This window comes from Urocampus carinirostris, chromosome 19 (assembly GCF_059441175.1).
Source record: "Urocampus carinirostris isolate Australia breed hairy pipefish chromosome 19, RoL_Ucar_1.0, whole genome shotgun sequence".
NCBI classification, from domain to species: Eukaryota; Metazoa; Chordata; class Actinopteri; order Syngnathiformes; family Syngnathidae; genus Urocampus; species Urocampus carinirostris.
The window spans coordinates 1,944,464-1,963,437 of NC_142367.1; the positions used below are offsets into that span (position 1 = coordinate 1,944,464).

At 39.1% G+C, this 18,974-nt stretch overlaps 1 protein-coding gene across 1 annotated transcript in view; it reads right to left on the bottom strand.

Annotated features, from left to right (window-relative positions):
* The window catches only part of heatr1 (HEAT repeat containing 1), a 70,516-nt gene that overhangs the window by 27,754 nt on the left and 23,788 nt on the right, over positions 1-18,974 (bottom strand). Inside the window, exons 18-31 of the mRNA XM_088323109.1 lie at positions 18,933-18,974; positions 18,706-18,854; positions 16,694-16,886; positions 16,372-16,544; positions 13,994-14,149; positions 13,676-13,915; positions 11,809-11,940; positions 9,335-9,438; positions 8,313-8,459; positions 8,132-8,244; positions 7,929-8,050; positions 7,724-7,852; positions 4,845-5,057; positions 3,815-3,944 (exon numbers count right to left, since the gene is read on the bottom strand). The exon at positions 18,933-18,974 is cut by the window's right edge and continues 130 nt beyond it. Coding sequence (XP_088179235.1) covers positions 3,815-3,944; positions 4,845-5,057; positions 7,724-7,852; positions 7,929-8,050; positions 8,132-8,244; positions 8,313-8,459; positions 9,335-9,438; positions 11,809-11,940; positions 13,676-13,915; positions 13,994-14,149; positions 16,372-16,544; positions 16,694-16,886; positions 18,706-18,854; positions 18,933-18,974 — 2,043 coding nt within the window. The remainder of the gene's footprint in view (positions 1-3,814; positions 3,945-4,844; positions 5,058-7,723; positions 7,853-7,928; positions 8,051-8,131; positions 8,245-8,312; positions 8,460-9,334; positions 9,439-11,808; positions 11,941-13,675; positions 13,916-13,993; positions 14,150-16,371; positions 16,545-16,693; positions 16,887-18,705; positions 18,855-18,932) is intronic.

Genomic DNA, 18,974 nt, shown 5'->3' on the forward strand with positions numbered 1-18,974 from the left:
CATCCTTCTCAAAAACCTCAGCATGAGGAAAATGAAAAAAACCTTGGGAAGGGGCTGCACATGAGGTAATCCCCTTTCCAGGATGTCCAGGCTGCAAAAGATGTAGTCCTTAACATGTGCTGATTCATGTAAAACGTTGTTGATGTTAGAAGGCACATGTGCAGTCCCTTCTTAAGGTTTCTTCATTTTCCTCATGTTGAGGTTTTTGAGTTTTTCCTTGCCCTCATGTTGGTTTCAGATTAGTGGATGGTGTAATAATAGTCTGTAATAATAGACTGTGCAATAACTAGTGCAGCCTTTTGAGACTCTTTGTGATTAAGGGCTATACAAATAAAAATGACTTGACTTAAAATCTTTTATTCTCTCACAGCTGCTCTGTTTCCATGTTCTCTGGCATAGCGTAGAAATTAACAAACTAAAGCGGACAAAAGCTCGGAAACCATTCAATGGAGAGAAAGTGAGGTTTTGGAGTAAATCATTGTTTGGGGCGACAACTTTATTCAGCTTCCGGTAGCACAATAACTTTCGCTTGCTAGATACACTACAGTGTTAGCATCAATGAGTACTTCCACAAAACTTACGTTGCATGTGACGTTACACGGTACTTTCTTGTGGCGTTCAAATAGGAGACGCTTAAAAGTCACCGGAGATCGGATTCAAGTCAGGTTTACTTGGTAATGTGAACTATTTCATAAAACCATCGATTTCACCCAAAAATCCTAGCTGAACATTTAGCTTTGCAGTGTGAACAGTCGCACCAAACGATAGGGGGCACTGCACAATTTGAAGAAAATCAGACTTATGTACGCCTTACGTGTGCTGAATTATTGTTGTATTTATTTATTAAAGACTTATTTATATTCTTTTTAATTCTACGACGAATTTCTTATCGTATTAACTGTAGGAAAAAAACATATTTGAGAACAGTGTAATGTTTATATCAGAGATTTTCTTTAGGAAAACCAGATTAAGCCCTACCTCACCAAGACCCTAACTTCAACGGCTAACAAGAAAATTGAGTTTGAGACCCCTGAATAGAGCAATGATATGTCAGTTGCAGTTTTGGTATGGGCCGGCGGAGAAGTAGAAAAAGAAGTACCGTAAATTCCGGACTATAAGCCGCCACTTTTTTCCCAAACTTTCAACCCTGCGGCTAATTCTGTGATGCGGCCAATTTATGTAATTTTTCTACCGGCCGCCAGCGGCGCTAGAGTACAAAAGGTAAGATTTAGACTGCAACTTCTTAGCTTGTGCACAAATTAAATTAGCGTAGACATATCCTCATCATGCAAATTTCCCCCAAAAAAGCCACATGACGCAACTTTCAAGTTAAACGCAATCGAGCAGTTCGATATAGAAGGAAACAGAGCCACCGCACGTAATCTTTGCTCTGAGAGCGTGATGCTAGCGTGTTTTTGGACCAAGGTAGCATGGGACGACGTCTATATGACAAAATCTCCTTCCCATACTGAAGGAAGATGACTTTGATGACAACTGTTACAAGGAGGAAGATAAGGACGGTTTACCGTGCTTATTACAAGTACGGTATGTTTTTTTAACAGAGCTGTTTATTGTGTTGAGAGCGTGTTGCTAGTAGCGTTTTGCTACCCTTCACAGGCACGGTTTGGGATGAAAGTTATAATATTATTATTAAAGCTTTGAAAACTCTCGGTGTACCGTCTTTCTTTGTAAATATGTGTAACCATGTATAATATGTATTTGCAACTGTATATTTTTGTAATGTATTTATTTTAGAAACTTATTCTGATATGTTTTGTACGAGCAAATGAGAAAGAAGGGGCGGGAAAAACGCGGGCTGACGGGAAGTGGAGTAAAGGTGAGACGTGTTTGTGGACGCGGCCGACAATAGTGGATGTATATTTTTCCCACCCTTATCTTTGGAAATATATACTTTTTTCCTTGGATTACTTTCAACGGGCACCCGGACTCTGCAGGTCTGCATTAAATCTTAAGTACCGGTATCATTTTCCGTTCAATTTGCCGGCTGTGTTTTTTGGACTATCGGGTATGGGTTAATTTCGTGTTTGAATTGCGTTTTATCAATGTGGGCGCATGCGGCTAATATACAGGTGCGGCTTGTGTATGTACAAAATCAGTTTTCCTCCCGAAATGTGGTGGGTGCGGCTTATAATCGGGTGCGCTCTATAGTCCGGAATTTACGGTAAATGCCTCTTACAGCAGGAACAAAACCACAACCAATGCTAGCTCCAGCCACGCAGGTTGTGCTCAGCTCAGTACCAAAATGTAAATAATTGTAGTTAACTCATTTAGTGCCACAACATTTGAATACGTTTTTAGAAGCATTGTCCCTAAATACAAAAACATAAAAATACGTTGTTTTATAATTATCATAACGGGTTTGGCGAAACGTCTCTGAACATTGACAAATGTAATATCACCTTGAGTGACTGAGTCAAAAATGTAGGTGTCATATTTGACCACCATCTGTCCTTTCAAACACACGCTAAGAATTTTACCCCGGTCCAGAGCCTTCACTCTGAAAACGCTGGTCTACTAGTGATCCCAAGAGCCAAGAAGAGATCGGCAGGCTAAAGAGCATTCTCCATTCGGGCCCCGGTGCTGTGGAATGCTCTTCCCCCTGAGATGCGATATGCAACCTCAGTGGAAATGTTTAAATCTAAGCTTAAAACACACTTCTACTCTATAGCATATGAATAACCAATATTTTATGTTGACAATATCTGTGTATTATTTGCCCTCATGTAGGTTTTAGATGAGGGGATGTGTCATAATAGTCTAGTTTGCAGTAGTCTTTGATCTGTGCAGCCCTTTGAGACTCTTTGTGATTAAGGGCTATACAAATAAACATGACTTGACTTATCAGTATGTATCAAGCCTCAGCATGATAACTCAACACTAGATATCAGAGTGCATCATGAAATGAAATGATCTGCATTTATATAGCGCTTTTCAAGTCAATGACTTCCCAAAGCGCTTTACAATGTGCTCCACATTTCCCAATAGCGGCCTTGCAGCCATGTAAGGCGCTAACCTGCTTATTGGGGGTATTAGGGGTTCAGTGTTTTACCCAAGGACACTTTGACATGTAACACGGACGAGCCGGGATTTGAACTGGGATCCCTTGATCCCAAGACGAGCGCTCTACCTCCTGAGCTAGCCGCAAAACTATATGTATTAAAAAACACCAAAGTGAAAGTTCTTCTTAAAAATGCATTCTTTCACAAAAAGCCGTTTTCTTGGAAACAAGTATTTTCAAGAAACTTAGCAATGGTTAACTGTTTTATTTCTAAACAGCTAAAAAATATTATTTTTCTAATGAAAGATGAGAGTGCCGGTCTTCTGGTGATCCCAAGAGCAAAGAAGTGTTCTGCTGGTTCGAGAGCGTTCTCCATCCGGGCACCGGTGCTGTGGAATGCTCTTCCCCCTGAGATCCGATCTGCAACCTCAGTGGAAATGTTTAAATCTAAACTTAAAACTCACTTCTACTCCATAGCATATGAATAACCTACTCTTCTCGTCGGCTGAAAAATAGTCTGTGTAATATAGTGTAATAATCTGTGAAGCCCTTTGAGACTCTTTGTGATTTAGGGCTATACAAATAAAGATGACTTTACTTGACTTGAGTTTAAGTTTTCTTTAATATATCATATGCCTATGTAGCTACAAAACTAAACCTTCAGTCCAAATAGCAAAATTGGCTGGCCCCAGCTCTTCCCATTTGGGAGTAACGTATGGCATTGAATGAGTTAATTCCAACACGCATTGTTGCCAATTTTTTATAGACATAAACATATTCTCGTAATTTACTCACCACCCTCTTTGTCGTCAGGCAGCTTAATAAGGAAGTTCAGTATGTTGATGAGCGATTTAAATTGCTCAGCCACCTCAAACTGGCAACACACAGAGATCCAGAAGTCCACGTCTCGCTCTAGAGCATCTTCCTAAATAACAAACGCCACCGCAACACTTTGAACACATCTAATTCGACAAGGCATGACATGATTGAGAAAAACTATTCTCACTATAAAACAGTGTTGGGATTAACGAGTTACAAAGGAACACGTTCCCTGGAAAGCAATTTTTGTTCTTGGTAACAATGTAACAGTATTGCAGTTACTACATAATGCGTTACTGCGTTATTACGCTACTCACCGTCAATGTCCTCGGAGTGCCTAACACTCTTGCATCTCTTATGTTTTCAAATACAACCTGCGATCTGCTAGCAACATCCATTGAGGAGAGAGCATGTTTAAAATAAACTACTAAGTACAACCGAATAAAGTTATGGTTGCGCCGTGGCTTACACGGGAAAACAGAGTAACTGGTAATCAATGGGGCAAATAATTTACGGTAACCATTTTGGCCGTTTTATTTGTAAAATTACTTTTTGCAATTCACCATGTCTGGAGAACAAACAACAAAAGAAAAACGTCTGGGACACAGGAATGTAGAAGGAGATCTTCGAGTGCTTTGAAGCCAAGAGACAACATTAATATGGAGTGTCTCAGCTAAGTGCTCATTTGCAAGCTCCCAAGATTGCACAAGCCAAGAAATATGAAGGTATCACTGGGTTGGTGAACACTCTTTTTTCCTATTTCTTTTATTATTTACTATTTTAAAGCTGGGGTTGGCTTCTATGTGAGTATCTACAGTAATTTGTGACTACATACAGTAAGTAGTTCCTTCTGTCGTAACGCACAACTTTTTGGTGTGGGTAAATAACAGAAATATCTTTTTCAATTTATTAATTAGTAATTGAAACTAATCATTTATGCATACAACCACTGTTTGAGAAACTATTGCTGATGGTAAAAGTCATTGGAAACAAAAATGTGACTTGCCTTCTCGCTTTCTGAGCTGGATGAAAGTGTAGTGTGACGCCTGAACAGGAGGAGCATTAAGATCCAGAGGAAGCGGTCCGGGCCCAATGTGGTAACCAGCTGAGCCAAGATGGGCAGCCGCCTATGTTCGGGCACGTGGGGCAGCGCATCGGCAAAGACGTGCATGATTTTTGTCACCACTGCATCCGTTGTGCTTTCTGACTTGCCATGGGCCTGCATGTTTAAAGGAAAAGAGAAGCTAAATGAACCCTTTTATAATATAATGAATAGGGCTGTATTTTTATAGTCAACAAGTCGCCGAATATTAAAACTGTTATTCAAATGTTTGGATCAATAATATTTTTTCTCATATTTAGCATGGTGTTGATTTAGTTATGTGGCAAATGATAATAACACAAAGTAAACAAGAAAAATGGGGACAATAAAAATGACATATTTTCTTGAACATACAGTTGATTTGTCCAAAAAATAAATAAAAATGTCCCTTCTAAAACCAATAAGTGTTGGGTCAGTAGACATAAATCCATAATCAAATCGCTGTGCATTTTTTGGAGACAGGCAAATAAAAATTAAATTAAAATCAAGTATCCCAGTAAACCACAGGTGTCAAACATGCGGCCAGATCATGCAGCACGCCGACAGATTTTGATCTGACCTGCAACACATTGTCGAGAGAAGCACAAGAGAAAAATCGGCTGCAGTTTTAAATATGTCTACTCTAAGTCGCCAAATTATCTGGAGCTGTATTTCTCTTATTTTCCTCTCTTTTCTCTTACTCTCTCTCTGTATTTTTCTCTCTCTCTCAATTTATCTCTTTCCCACTGTCTTTTTCACTCTCAATCTGTCTTTCCTTTCTCCCATATTATCTCTTTTCTATCTTTCTCTCTCACTTTTGTTACCTTTTCCATTTATCTTTTTTCCTCACTCTTTTCATCTCTCTCCGTGTCTCCTCTCATTCTTTTTCTCTCTTTGTGTCACCGTCTTTTTTACTTTTTTTCCCTCTTCATTTCTTTATAAGTCTTTCTCCTCCCTCTCCCGCTCTCTCCTTTTTCTTCCTTTCTCTAATTTGCTCTCGGTTTTCCCTTTCCTCACTCTGTCTTCGTTGTTCTCTTTCTCTTTTTCGTCCCAATTACTATTTATTATCTCTTTTTCTCTTTAATCTTCTAGTCTGGCCCCCGAGAGATTATTGTGGCCTCAGGTAAAATGAGTTTGACACCCCTGCTGTAAACCAAGAACAGGCTTGTTAGCAGCAGTGGAACAGTAAATAAGAAAAATGTCATGCAAAGAATGTAACAAAAGAACTTGGCGATTCTCATAAGTTGATTTTAACGAAAGACGTTAGTCCTTCGGGCTGCATGCAATTCATTTTTACTATGTTTGTCAGGGACAGTTTGGCACAACATTCATGCTCTCTTGTAGAGCAAAATATATGCGAATGTAATGCTTTGTAGATGTTTTTAATGGCCAAATTTAAGCACTGAGGATTTTTTTTTTTAAGTTTTTTTTCTACAATGCCATTAAAAGAACAAACCCACTGTGAATCATGCATTTTGCAGCTCCACAAATATATATATCTGATATACATATGCGATTTTTAATTTATATTGAGCATTTATCCTCACGTGATTTTTAGATCTTGAGTAATAACGATAACATTTCTGGATCTGAATAATGCGTTTAAATATTTTTGAGACATATCTCTCTCCCTGATTGATGTCGGGTAAAATGACACTAATACATAGCTTACATTTTCAGTTGCAGGAAGTTCATCCAATAACAATTTACCACTGTAAAAAACAACCTTAATTCTATACATGCCCACAATTAATTTTGCAATCCTTGCACTAATACACATTTCACAGTGCTCTGTTTAGGTGTACCATGTACCCCTCTTCTTGGGCACGACCCTTAGCCATACAAACTAATGCCAGCTGCCATCAATCATGAAGGAAGAAAATCAATGGCAAAGCAAAGCTACCAGAGAACATCATTTATTAAGGCCCATTTTTTGTAAAACATCGCAACAGTTTCAAGTATTTACAAGCACTTCACCCAAACTCAATCCCTTTTCAACCTTTGAAAACAAAACAGAAAAATTGAAGCATTTTCAAGGATTTCAAGCACCCGAACGAACCCAGAAAATGTACATCAAATGTCATCAAAACCGTATTGGCTTAAATGTAACCTGAATCTTACATACGCGAGTCAAACTGTTCCACTCAACTCTCCAACAAGCTTACTTTACGATATTTGACCACTAGATGGTATTGTATTGTCTAAGGCAAAATAAAACCTGTGCCAAATGAGCACAGGATTGCAGCAAGATGCCAGACAAACATGGCAGGAACTACCAGATATGGATTCAGCTATGTAAAAGAAATACACATTTCTCGACATATGAATTTACAAAAATTAACATTGGTATGATAGTTCATGTATTTTGCCTATTTAAATAAAAGTTTGTTTTTTTCTGAAATTAGTTTTTTTTGTACCACTAGGAGGAATTAAATATTACACACTGTCCCTTTAAATCTTTGTGCATCACCAAGGTATTGTCATGATACACAAGGCCTGCTTTGCAAACTTTTCAAGTAGTCTTTTTATTGGCCGTATCCAGACTAAAATGCTCCAAAACTTTGATGCGCGTACTTGATGTTGGAGCTGTTATTTCTGTATGTTACAGCTTGAGCCAGAGACGCTATTGCACATAAGCAACTCTCAGCAGAGATTATATTCTTGTCGACTATTTCTAAAATCAATTTTAGTCAACATCATTGACTAACTGTTGCAGCCCCAATAAACAACACTTTTAAATAACAGCTGTAGGAAAATTATATCAGAGATTGACAAGTAAATTAAGTGAATAAATAACGCCTAACCTTGATCAGAGCTGGGATGACCATCTGTACGGTCTTGTCAATGACTCTGAAGCTGTAGGCATCATCCAAACGCAAAATGTTGGCACCCATGAAGGTGAAGATCGGCATGATGTTGTGCAGAACCTTCTCCTGGAGGCCCAACAAAACATGGGAGTGACTTTTGTTCAGATGTGAAACAGAAACCCACAAACTTCAAACTACTCACAGGGAAGATGCTGGCGATAGCACCCAGCAAGAGAAGAGCGTGATGGTGAGTCTGAGGCACCTCTGTGGCTCGGATGCACTGGACCACTAGCTCCACACTGAACTTTTCTTCATCCAGAATGTCTGGAGGAAATCAAAAACATGCAAAAATAAAACCAGGTATAGCACATGTCCACATAGAATTAATCTCGTCGACAAAACCACATTGAGGTTGTCCATCCGGTGCCATTTTGTTGCAGATGTTGAGCAAACTGCTGAGCAGAAGCTGCTTGGTGTACTCCATGTTAGGCTGCTCCGAAGACGATACTTCCAGACTCCTGAAGAGCAGAAGAATAATAAGTAGAATTCTCCCAAATGTTTACTGTTAACGTCTTCCTGGAGTTACCTGGCCAGGAGTGAAAACAAAACTGGAACCAGTGTCTGGGCTTGCTTCAACTTCTTTTTATGCTGGAGTAGCTCCAGGATTAGTGTTACTCTTTGCCAAGAAAAAGAATCCTCCTCAGGAGATGTGTCACTTTTCTCCTCAGGTTTTCTGAAAAGGGGATATAAAAATTGTCATTATCTCTGAATAGGAAGTAAGATTGCCATGGAAATTGTATTAAAATACCTACTTCAAAGAGTTCATCCTAATCAGAAAATAACACTTGGCAGTGGAATTGCTTCATCAAGCCATGCAGTTCAATTAATTTAATTTCTCATTTGGAAAATTGTCAATATGAAAATTTTGCATAAGGTGGAATCAAGGGTAGAAATATAACTAATTAAACAAACTAATCATTTTAAACTGTGCTGATTATCAAACATTAATTGATTGAGGCATTTAAGCCAATTAGTCACAAACTATGAGGTGTTGTCTTTTGCACAACCATCAATGGTTGATCATCTAGTAAAATTGTTCAGTTATTCTTGTTCAAACATTTTACATGGGATTTACTTTTTTACCCAATACAACCTTGTTTAAATAAATGTGTATCCAGTGGGTTTATCGTGTAAAAGCAATCTAATTCTTAATCATTCAGACTGACAAAAATAATATTTTTCAGACATATCACCCTAACCCAACATTATAGTAGTAGCAATGATTCAATTCCCTCAATCAGCCACATTATTCATATGCTATAAGTATATCATAGATGGCATGTGAAAAAAATATACTCATTTTTTTGTAATATTTTCCATTTTTCTTTATGGTTTACGAATTAAATTGAGTCATGTTATAAAATCGGAAGAGTTGCTAAAAGCCCCGAAATGGAGTGGGAAACATTTCATTAACGCAAAAAAGTAACAATTTACAAAAATGGATATGCGTTTTTTTCGAAACCTAAATTATGATCATATGCTCCACTGAAAATAATACCCAACAAAACAGAAACCTCTCCTTTCACGCTTACAAAAAAATTACTCCACCTTTGCATAAGCCTGCTTCTGCGTGTTCGCTGAACAGTCACGGCAACTTTGGTTTTTTCCGGTGGTGCAAGCTCGTTGGCCACCAGCTGAGCATCGACTGCAATCTGCAGATACATGGAAACTTATGAAGACAACCAAGCAGGTATAAAGTAACACGTTGAGATACAGTATTGGCACATACAGGGTTCGTACACCTTTTTTTATGGTCAAATTCAAGCACTTTCAAGGCTAATTTTTCAAATTTTCCAGTACCTTCCAAGGAAAAAAATCCAGCGGCAATTAAAAAAAAAAAAACGTTTTGTTTTTTTCGGTTGGTTATGATGACTAAAATGAAGTCATTGTCTTGCTGCTAGCACATACTTTGTGCTATTGAGCGCTGTTCCAATCTATGATCTACAATCTATTTGTGTCAATGGTCTGCTATAAACTGACTTCAAACTACAAACACAGAAAGGGCTCTAAAGGTGTTGGATAATAATTGAGCTTCATACGGAAGACAAAAAAAAGAAAGTACTGCATGTATAAAAAAACTGAAAAATGAGCCTAATTTGGACTCATTTTAATGACATTGATCGCATTTAACTTTTCAATCTTAGAAAGTGCTGATCTTTTGCTTTTAGTTTTCTATCTAGCTAGCTAACTACTCTGGTTATATCCTTCAAGAGGGGTGACCGACAGCATGACAAACACATACAATAACAAAGAAAATAAAAAAGGGAAAATATAACAAAAAACACAAACATTTTTGAACCATGGCCAACCCAAATGCCCAAACAAGTTAGGCACCTCGGCACCTAAGTTGGTCATGCTTTCGTCCCTCCAGATGAAACAGGACAGGGTGATACAACACACTCTTCTGTTCAACAGCAGGGCCCGACAGCTTTCATTGGTTTACCCCTGCCGCATCATACAGATGCTCTGCCCATCCCTTAGAACGCGTCCAAACATCCCACTATCCTTTTTAGTTTTACTAATTTCAAAATATTTTTGTGTTTTTTAAGAAGATTTGTGTCTAAATTGGGTAAAATAGAATGGTAGGGTTTTTTTTGTGCATTTTATCATTTTTTAGAGCACCAAAAATAATCTTTTTCATTTATATTTCATTGTTTGGCATTTTCAGGCATTTTGTGTTGTTGTTCAACTTCAGATCTGTTTAGTGTGTAAACATCTAGAATTGTTTTGTATTTTACAATCAGTTTTCGTAGATTTGTAGATATTTTATTTTTTCGTCATATGTTTTGCAGGGATTTCCTGCAAAACGCATAACTAATAATCAAATTGTTAGGGGCATAACATTTTATCATTATAATATATCCCCCCAAAAATTAAACGAAAAAGACCTTTGGGAGCCAAAAGAATAAGCCAGGCCGAAAAAGCCGCTTCCACAAAAAGAAGCAGACATTCTCGTGACTAGTCTGGTGCACCTGTCCTCTTGGATGCGACAGTCCTACATCACATGACAACTCAATAATGAGGACTGGAGCCAGCCTGAACGTCATTTCTACGTACCTTTAAGACAATGGTAATAATTTCAAATCGTTTTCAAGCACTTCACCCATATTCAAGAATTTTCCTGACATTGAAAACCTAAAAATTCAAGCATTTTTGATGATTTCATCACCCGTACTAACAGGGCCGTTGCTAGCTATTTGGGTGCCCTAAGCACAAATGCTTTATGGTGCCACTGCACCATTACCATCACAAAAAATAAATGAATTTGAATTTCTCAGTGCAATTTATTTATTTTCATAACACTGTCAACAAACACGATAATTAAATAAGTAATTTAATTTTGTTTCCTTTGATTTAATAAGGTGAGGACGTTTTAATTTGTTGTCTTGGTAAAATATTGTTTAAACATGCTTTGTATGAGATTTTTTTAATAATTTAGTGCTGTTAAAATAATATTTTACATAGGAAACACATTTGTGCTTAGCTTATTAATCCAAAACCTTCACTGACAGCCTGACACTGACAGTGAAAGCACGCCTCCTAGTGACAATTTTCACTATCTGCCAACACTATCATCCACTAAGTTAAAAAATGTAATTACCAAACCGTTATTTATGTATTTATTTTTTACAATTTTGTTGTATTATTGCGTTTTACTTTGTGATAAATACTTGATTGAACCACAATTGAACTCAGTTTTGTTCCCAATGCTTTTCTATTTAATACGTACACTTGTTTTGGTATTAAAGGTGGTCGCGTGAGACCATATGAGCAGAGATAAAAGAAAATTAGACAAGTGATAGGCTGGAGCACAATGCAGATTCACCCCTTTTCCCTGGAAATTTGGATTATGATGCTTTTGTATATTAGCGCATATTATTAACACTTTTAACACTTTACAGTTCTTTTGGCACTTGTTTCCCGACGCAGTAAGCGGTATGAGCGTTTGCGGGGCTATGGCCCTGCGTACAAACCCTGCACATAGCACAAGAAAATTCGGAAATAGAACAATTTTAACCCACCACTTTAAAGGCACTGCCAACAGCGGAAGCAAGGATTGGACTTCTGCTGTCCGCCAGCAGGTCGAACAGGACAGTCAAAAGCTTTTGTTGGACCTTCTCATCTCCCAAGGCAGCAAAGAACGGCTTAGTGATCTGCAGAATGAGTTCATCAAAGTTTCAAACAATTCAATCATACTTTCTAACCCTGATCTGAACAATCTTTACAGTATTGCTTTTTATGATGGTCAAATAAACTCCTCTTACGGGGTTCACCCTCAAATCTTTGACTTTAAAACTGGGTTAGATGCTATAACATCAAGGCCATTAATCAGAAACCTTTTCTGTCCCAAAGACCGGTTCATTGTCTGATAATAATTGAAACGGCAAGGCCCGAGGGCGCATGAAAATATTTGTACTTTTTCAAAAATAATAATGATAAAAATAGCAACATTAATAATAACTGTGAAGTCATGTTCTTGTGACATAAAACCAAAGTCACATTTATTCTTTTTCTGAACCGCTTATCCTTAAAATGGTTGCAGGGGTGCTTGGCCCATCCCAGCCCTGTTTTGAAATATGGGAAGAAACTGGAGTGCCCAATGGCCCAGGTAGAGCATGCAAACTTCACACAAAGTTGCCGGTCGCTGGAATTGAACCCGTGACTTTTGAACTGTGAGGCAGACTTGCTTACTAATGGCAACACAATCTGGTCGCTTTTGTAACGTTGAAAGCAAAACGTCACATCGATCCGCGTGCCTAGTCAAATCCTACCAAATGAACCAACCTCGCGGGGCTTTATGGTGTTATGTGGTCTAGTGTTGACTTAAATGGATTATAAAACACCAATTTTTTTAATTAGGCACAGAACGTGCCGTGTTCCTCCCCACAATCATGCAGATATATTGCAAAATATTCTACCTGCCGGGAGACAAGAAATTTTGTCTCAAAGTTGAAAGATCTGCATAATATCTTCTAAAGCTGTGATGTCACCGGACTTATTACAATGGTGGGTCCCAATGAAAAAAAGATGGTGATTGTAGTAAACAGCGATGGTGTATAGCTCATTTCCATATGGAGAAATTGTAACTTTGCTTACTGTGTCGCTGGGGGACTTGTGACTGCTTTGGCCGAGTTGCGTGCTTTGATCATCAAAAGTTGTGTGAGGTAAGTTTACCTGCCGCCTTTATAGCGCGTGTTCCTTTTTTGTCTCTCACCTCTTTTGAGGTAGGTGATTGAAGCATTCCTTTGTTTTTTCGCCGCGCGTCTCGAGGTTTGTACATTGTACAGATCCCTGTTAGCACCAAGGCTGCCGAAGGCTTCCAGTTTTGTTTGGTCTAGGTTAGCCCGTGTAAGCAGCTGGCTAGCCTGCCGTGTCCTGGCTTAGTTTGTTGCCGTGTCTGTTTTTTGTTGTTAGCCTGACTGCTTACTGTGCGTTTTTGTTGTTGGCTCCCGGTTATCCTGGCTATTACGGCATGCTTTTGGTCAGCCAACCTCCCGTTTTTCTGCCGATACGTCCCGGTTAGCCCTCTTTAGCAGACGTCTAGCCTGCCTTGTCCATTTGTTAATTGACGGTGTAGTGCCGGGGAAAAAAAATGAACCCCCCCAGTTTCCAACAAAATTGCTATACTGCCCGACAGGCAACTGCCTGTGCAAACAACACCAATTTTAATTCTAACGTACCACCTCAAACCCCTGGTTCAAGTTCAGTTTGAAACATAACAGTGTCAGTATAAAAACAATAGATAAAAAAATAATGGCACTTTTTTTTTCTTACTGTATGACTTGGTACCAAACTACCCCAGGCCAGGTAGCGGTCCGTGGACTGGTGGTTGCCGACCACTGATCTAGGCTATTTAGTTTAAACTGGTCACAAAATTGACTAGCCAACCTGTTCCAAAGCGATGACCTGGCAGCTAGGGATGCCTGGTAATGCTGGAGTGGGAGTCTTTATGGCTCTGACAAACAAGTCCAGGCAGTTGCTATCAGCGGCCAGCAAAGGAGCTGCTGACTCATTGTACTTCCCCAGGACAAGCTTTAAGAGCCGGGCCTCATCTGGCAGCATGGCTAAACTGTCAGGGTCATTGTAGATCAGCCGATCCAGAACTGGGAGCAGAGTTGCCAGGACATCCTGAGGAGAACACACCTGAGCTTTGGAGGCCTCTCTGACTTTTGAAAATACAGTTCACAATACTTCTCTTATACTCACCTGCCCGTCGACGTTGCTCAGTGCCCTGAGCAGGCAAACAGCTGTATAAGACGGGCAACAATGATCCTGAACACACATCAGCAAGTGATTTACTGATGCCTGCAGGGGCAAGTTCCTTTTAGCAGTCTGGCCTGCGTCATATAAACCACCAAGAGCCTGCAAGTTGAAAGGGATGACATTTTTAAATTCAATCAATTTCTAATCGTATCTCATGTATCGTGACCCCCTTTTTGTAAATTGGAGGAGAATCTGTCTAACATGTTTAAACTGTTTAGGACACTGCACTGGCTCCCTGTCTTAGAGCACTGTTCTGTTAGTATTAGAACCTTAAAGTCACATCTCAAACTAACTTACAAAAGTCTACATGGACTTGCCCTATATCATATTCGATTTAGTCATGCCCCATGTTCCTGCTCGAAGCCTCCGCTCGGAGAATGCTTGTCTACTTGTGATTCCAAGGGCCAAAAAGAAATTCACAGGCTAGAGAGTGTTTTCAATTCAGGCCCTGGTGCTGTAGAATGTTCTGCCCGCCGAGATAAGATCTGCAACCTTAGTGTAAGTGTTTAAATCTGGACTTAAAACAGTTGATTTCTGAATTTTATGATTGATCCCGATCCAATAATTTTGTTTTCCTGTCCTTTCTGGCTGCATGCTGGTGAAAAATTAAAGCCCATTGAACTCTAAAATGAGACTATCCCTTTAACTGTAAAAACATTTGAATGACTAAAAAAAAAAAAAAAAAAAAAAAAAAAAAAAAAAAAAAAAAAAAAAAAAAAAGAAATCTTTAAACATGATTAGGGTTCCCACCGCTTACGGCAAGTTCAAGACTTTTTATGCCCTTTGAAATCAGATTAAAGACCAAGTCCAGAAAAAACACAATTGAAAAAAAAATTCTTGCACGAAATACACCATGTCTCATACACATTACCTGGCACAACTTTTAGCCATGGCGAAAAACGTTCATCGGACACCATCTTTTCAATAAATTTACACTTCCCCATTGTCCAAAGAGGGGGTCAGGGACCCATAGCTCCATATTAGGCTCTTTTTATAAGCACATAAAGTTCAGAGATAAAATTATACTAATGCAAATCTCATCCATGATGTTCCTATTTGGATAAGCGCTAGTCAGCACGGACTCGAATAAAGTGCATGCATAGCCGATGTGACGCTTATAACCAATATATAAAGAGAATACTGCTCACTACAGTTAAGAGTCAATGTGCAACACCAACAGACCCCATTTTAGCTGTACATTGCTATGGTATCCTTTGTATGGAAGCTCATCAAACAATCTATGTTCAATAATGAGAGTTTATGAATAGCTATAAAACAAACTTTAAACACCCAGAAACGCCAGCCAAACACAGAGCAATTTAATTGGGTGAGCAGACCTATGCACACTCCTCTGTCCAATGCCGTTTGCAAGGCAAATACGTCAGTTCCCTGTGAAATGTTACAATAGAACCATGTTTTGGAACCTTTACTTATCAAAAAAAACAAAGGTCAAAATGTGCCTTAACAATCTTGAGTAATTGCGGGATGGAGAAAAGTGGTATATATATAAATGTATGGAACACAGGCTCCTGAATTATTATTCTTTCATAGATTTGATTAAATTATCCAATGACAGTGAAATAACATTTGCTGATAATTTAGATTTTGTCTGGAGAGTGGGTTTGGCAGTTTTGCTGAAATTTGTCCTAAAATATATGGTACAGCCATTTAATGCCAATTACGCCCTAAATTTTAGAATAATAAATTCAATGCTTTTAAAAACTTTTCAAAGAACCACGGGAACCTTGGTGATTTTTCAGGGTTTTGATCGGAAAAAGGCGGAAGGAAGGCCATAATTTAAATGATCATATCTTTAAAATAGTTTATCATAAATTGTTGACTATGTCATTTTGAAGCTCATTTCTTATACTTTCCACTGATACCAAAACCCCAAACGTGATATTTGCCTTACTGGGAATCCATTAGGTAGATCAGGTCACATAGTGAATCGCAAGAGAAAAACTTGACGATGATACAAGGCATGATGTATTTCAGTGACTGGTGACATCTTGAAGACAAGTCTTCTCAACGGTATGACAACCTGCCAGTGGGTCGTTAAGGGGTTAAATTTTTAAATATATGGTGGGTTTAAAATAATGAGCTTAGGTTTTTGGCAAACCCACATATGTAAAGTAGTAAATATTTGGGGAATATTTTATAGGCAAAAAAAAACATGTGGTGACCTTTGAGACAATTTCTCAGGCAATCCACGGGTCAACGGCAAAAAATGTGCATACACAAAGGCAATATTGAGTGCTTGCTGCCTCTGGCAGTCAGGAGGGACGATTTGGAATGCTGCGTGAACAATGCGAGGTACTTACTATTCTCAAGTATGATAGGTCAGCGATAATTTCCTCTGAAGTCTGCAGAAGTCTTTCTACAATTGACTGGTAGGGTGAAGCATCAACACCCGACAGGCTCTGTAGTGCACCGATTGATGCTCTTCGGATCTCTCGAATGGGTGAGGTCAGACAGCACAGCAAAGCAGGGATCACTAAAAAAAAAAAACTCAATTTTGGGGGTACTAAAATGGCCTGAAGAAAGATAAATATTGTTTACCACTTACTTTTAACACAATAGCCGAAAAAAGACTACAAACAGTGCAACACACAAGTAACATGCTTGCTTTTCATATTTATTTACCGGGTGAATTGGCACCAGCAAATTGTTCCAGCATTGTAGTGGGCTGGGCACCTAACAAAGCACTGCCCACGTAGAGTGCCTGAGTCTGCAGGATGGGACCAACCTGGACGCCCAGCTGGTCCACATGGTTGTTGCTGTAGCCCCAAAGCATGCTCAAGAATTTGAAAAGCCAGGCCAAATCACTCAGGTGAACCTAGGAAGTCAGTCAGTAGTGTTTAGACTGTGCTTTGTACAGACATATATTCAGACAGCGCTTCACGTGGTTTGAAAAACACAGAAAACAGCATGAAAAGACACCAGAGAAGCAGACTTGGCACATGTGCTAAAAAGAAAAAAAGAAAAGGCACCCTTAAACAGGTGATATTTCAGTTGTCTTTTAAAATATTCCACTGAGTATAGGGAGCATGATTCAAAGAAAATTTAATTTCAATAGAAAGATGAAACCAGTTGATGTTTATAAAAGAAAATGAACAGCTAAAGAAGTAAAAATGCCTACATGAGCAATTATCCCTTTAAAATACCTTTTATCCCCTTTTAAAAAAAACTACTTCTAGGACAGGTTTGCTTGCATCCCCATGGTGTGTAGGACCAGGGTTTAATTTCAACTACACAGCACTCAAGTGCGGAGTTTGCCTGTTCCCTCAGTGCCTGCAGGGGTTTCTTCCAGGCACTCCGGTTTCCTCCCAAATTAAGAAAACATGCAAATCAAGTTAATTGGTCAGTCCAAATTGTCCCTAGGTGTGAGCACGCACGCGCACGCACACGCACACCCCGCAAACGCGCACGCACACGCACACACACACACTTCCCCGATTCCCCCATTTCTTCTACCTAATGTGTTATGCCATAAACAGCTTTGATCAAATTAAAATAAAAACAGATAAGTGCATGGGAAATACAGCATATGGGCTCTTTGAACTCAGTTGAGTATTGTTAATGCATACTTAATAAAAAATCTTTAATTTTCTACTTCCTAAGGACACCACAAACGACGCATCCCACCTTTAAGTACCGTATTTTCCGCACTATATGGCGCACCGTGTTATAAGGCGCACCTTCAATGAATGATATATTTTAAAACTTTTGCCATACATAAGACGCACCCCATTATAAGGCGCTATAAGTGCATGCTGGTTTAAGATCAGGTAATTGTGCAATTTTGTAATTGTAATCCTGTGCAGTCCTTCGAGACATTTTTGTGATTAAGGGCTATTTACGGTAAATAAATGTGACTTGACTTGACTACAGTAGAGAATGTAGTTACGTTATGCAACCTCTAGATGTTGCCACGCTAAAGGGAATGTCAACAAAACATTCAAAAAGGTCAAACTTTATTGTTAACAAACGAAGTCAGCTGGCAGTTGCTGTGAAACAGTAGTTCGAGTACGGATGGATAGATTGCATCTTTTCATAAAACGAAAGCACCAAGTAGGACCACCCCTGAATTCTTTAATATTGAGTTCCTGTGCCAGCGCTGTTGCCTTCATACGTATAGTTATCGTACTGACACTTCTGCTTGCCGCTCTTTGTTGAACAACCCACTGTTCAAGTGTCTCCTCTAACTCTGGCCATCTTGCTTTATTGCCACGGAAACTTTGTTGAGTTTTCCTTACTTGGCGGAGCTTATCTTCATCCTTTCTCCACTTCCGTACCATCGATTAATTTATGTTTAACTCTCTCGCTGCCGCTCTATTGCCGTGTTGTGCTGCGTGACTGATCGCCTTGAGTTTAAACTCGGCGTTGTACGCGTGTCTCTTAACAGGAGCCATTTTTTTTATACAAATGCACGTATGAAAGAGAATCGTTGCTTAATATTTCCCAGTATGCACAGCGCGAAAAATGGAGTCGGCGGCTGTTTCTCGTAGTTGCGAGACCTTGCGAATTTAATATTGAGCCATATATAAGGCGCACTGTGTTATAAGGCGCATGGTCAGCTTTTGAAAAAAATTTAGACTTTTAGGTGCGCCTTATAGTGCGGAAAATACGGTATGTAAACAATGTAGAAAACAAACCTTAACCAGGAGCTTCATGAGCACTCGAAAATGGCTGGCCAGTGGCCCCTCGCCAGAACCGCTGATGACAACGGCAAATAGTCGGGAGACCAGCCCCAGGTAACAGCACGTGTTTATGTCCAGCTTCTCTGGATTCCACCAGACAGCAGCTGGCATAAAAAATAGGTACTTAAATCTATCAGATATGGTTTCTGAAAAAAGCAAACATCGATTGCAAAGGGGATCACCTTTAAAATTGTTGTCGTGACACCGCAGAGAAGAGATGAAGT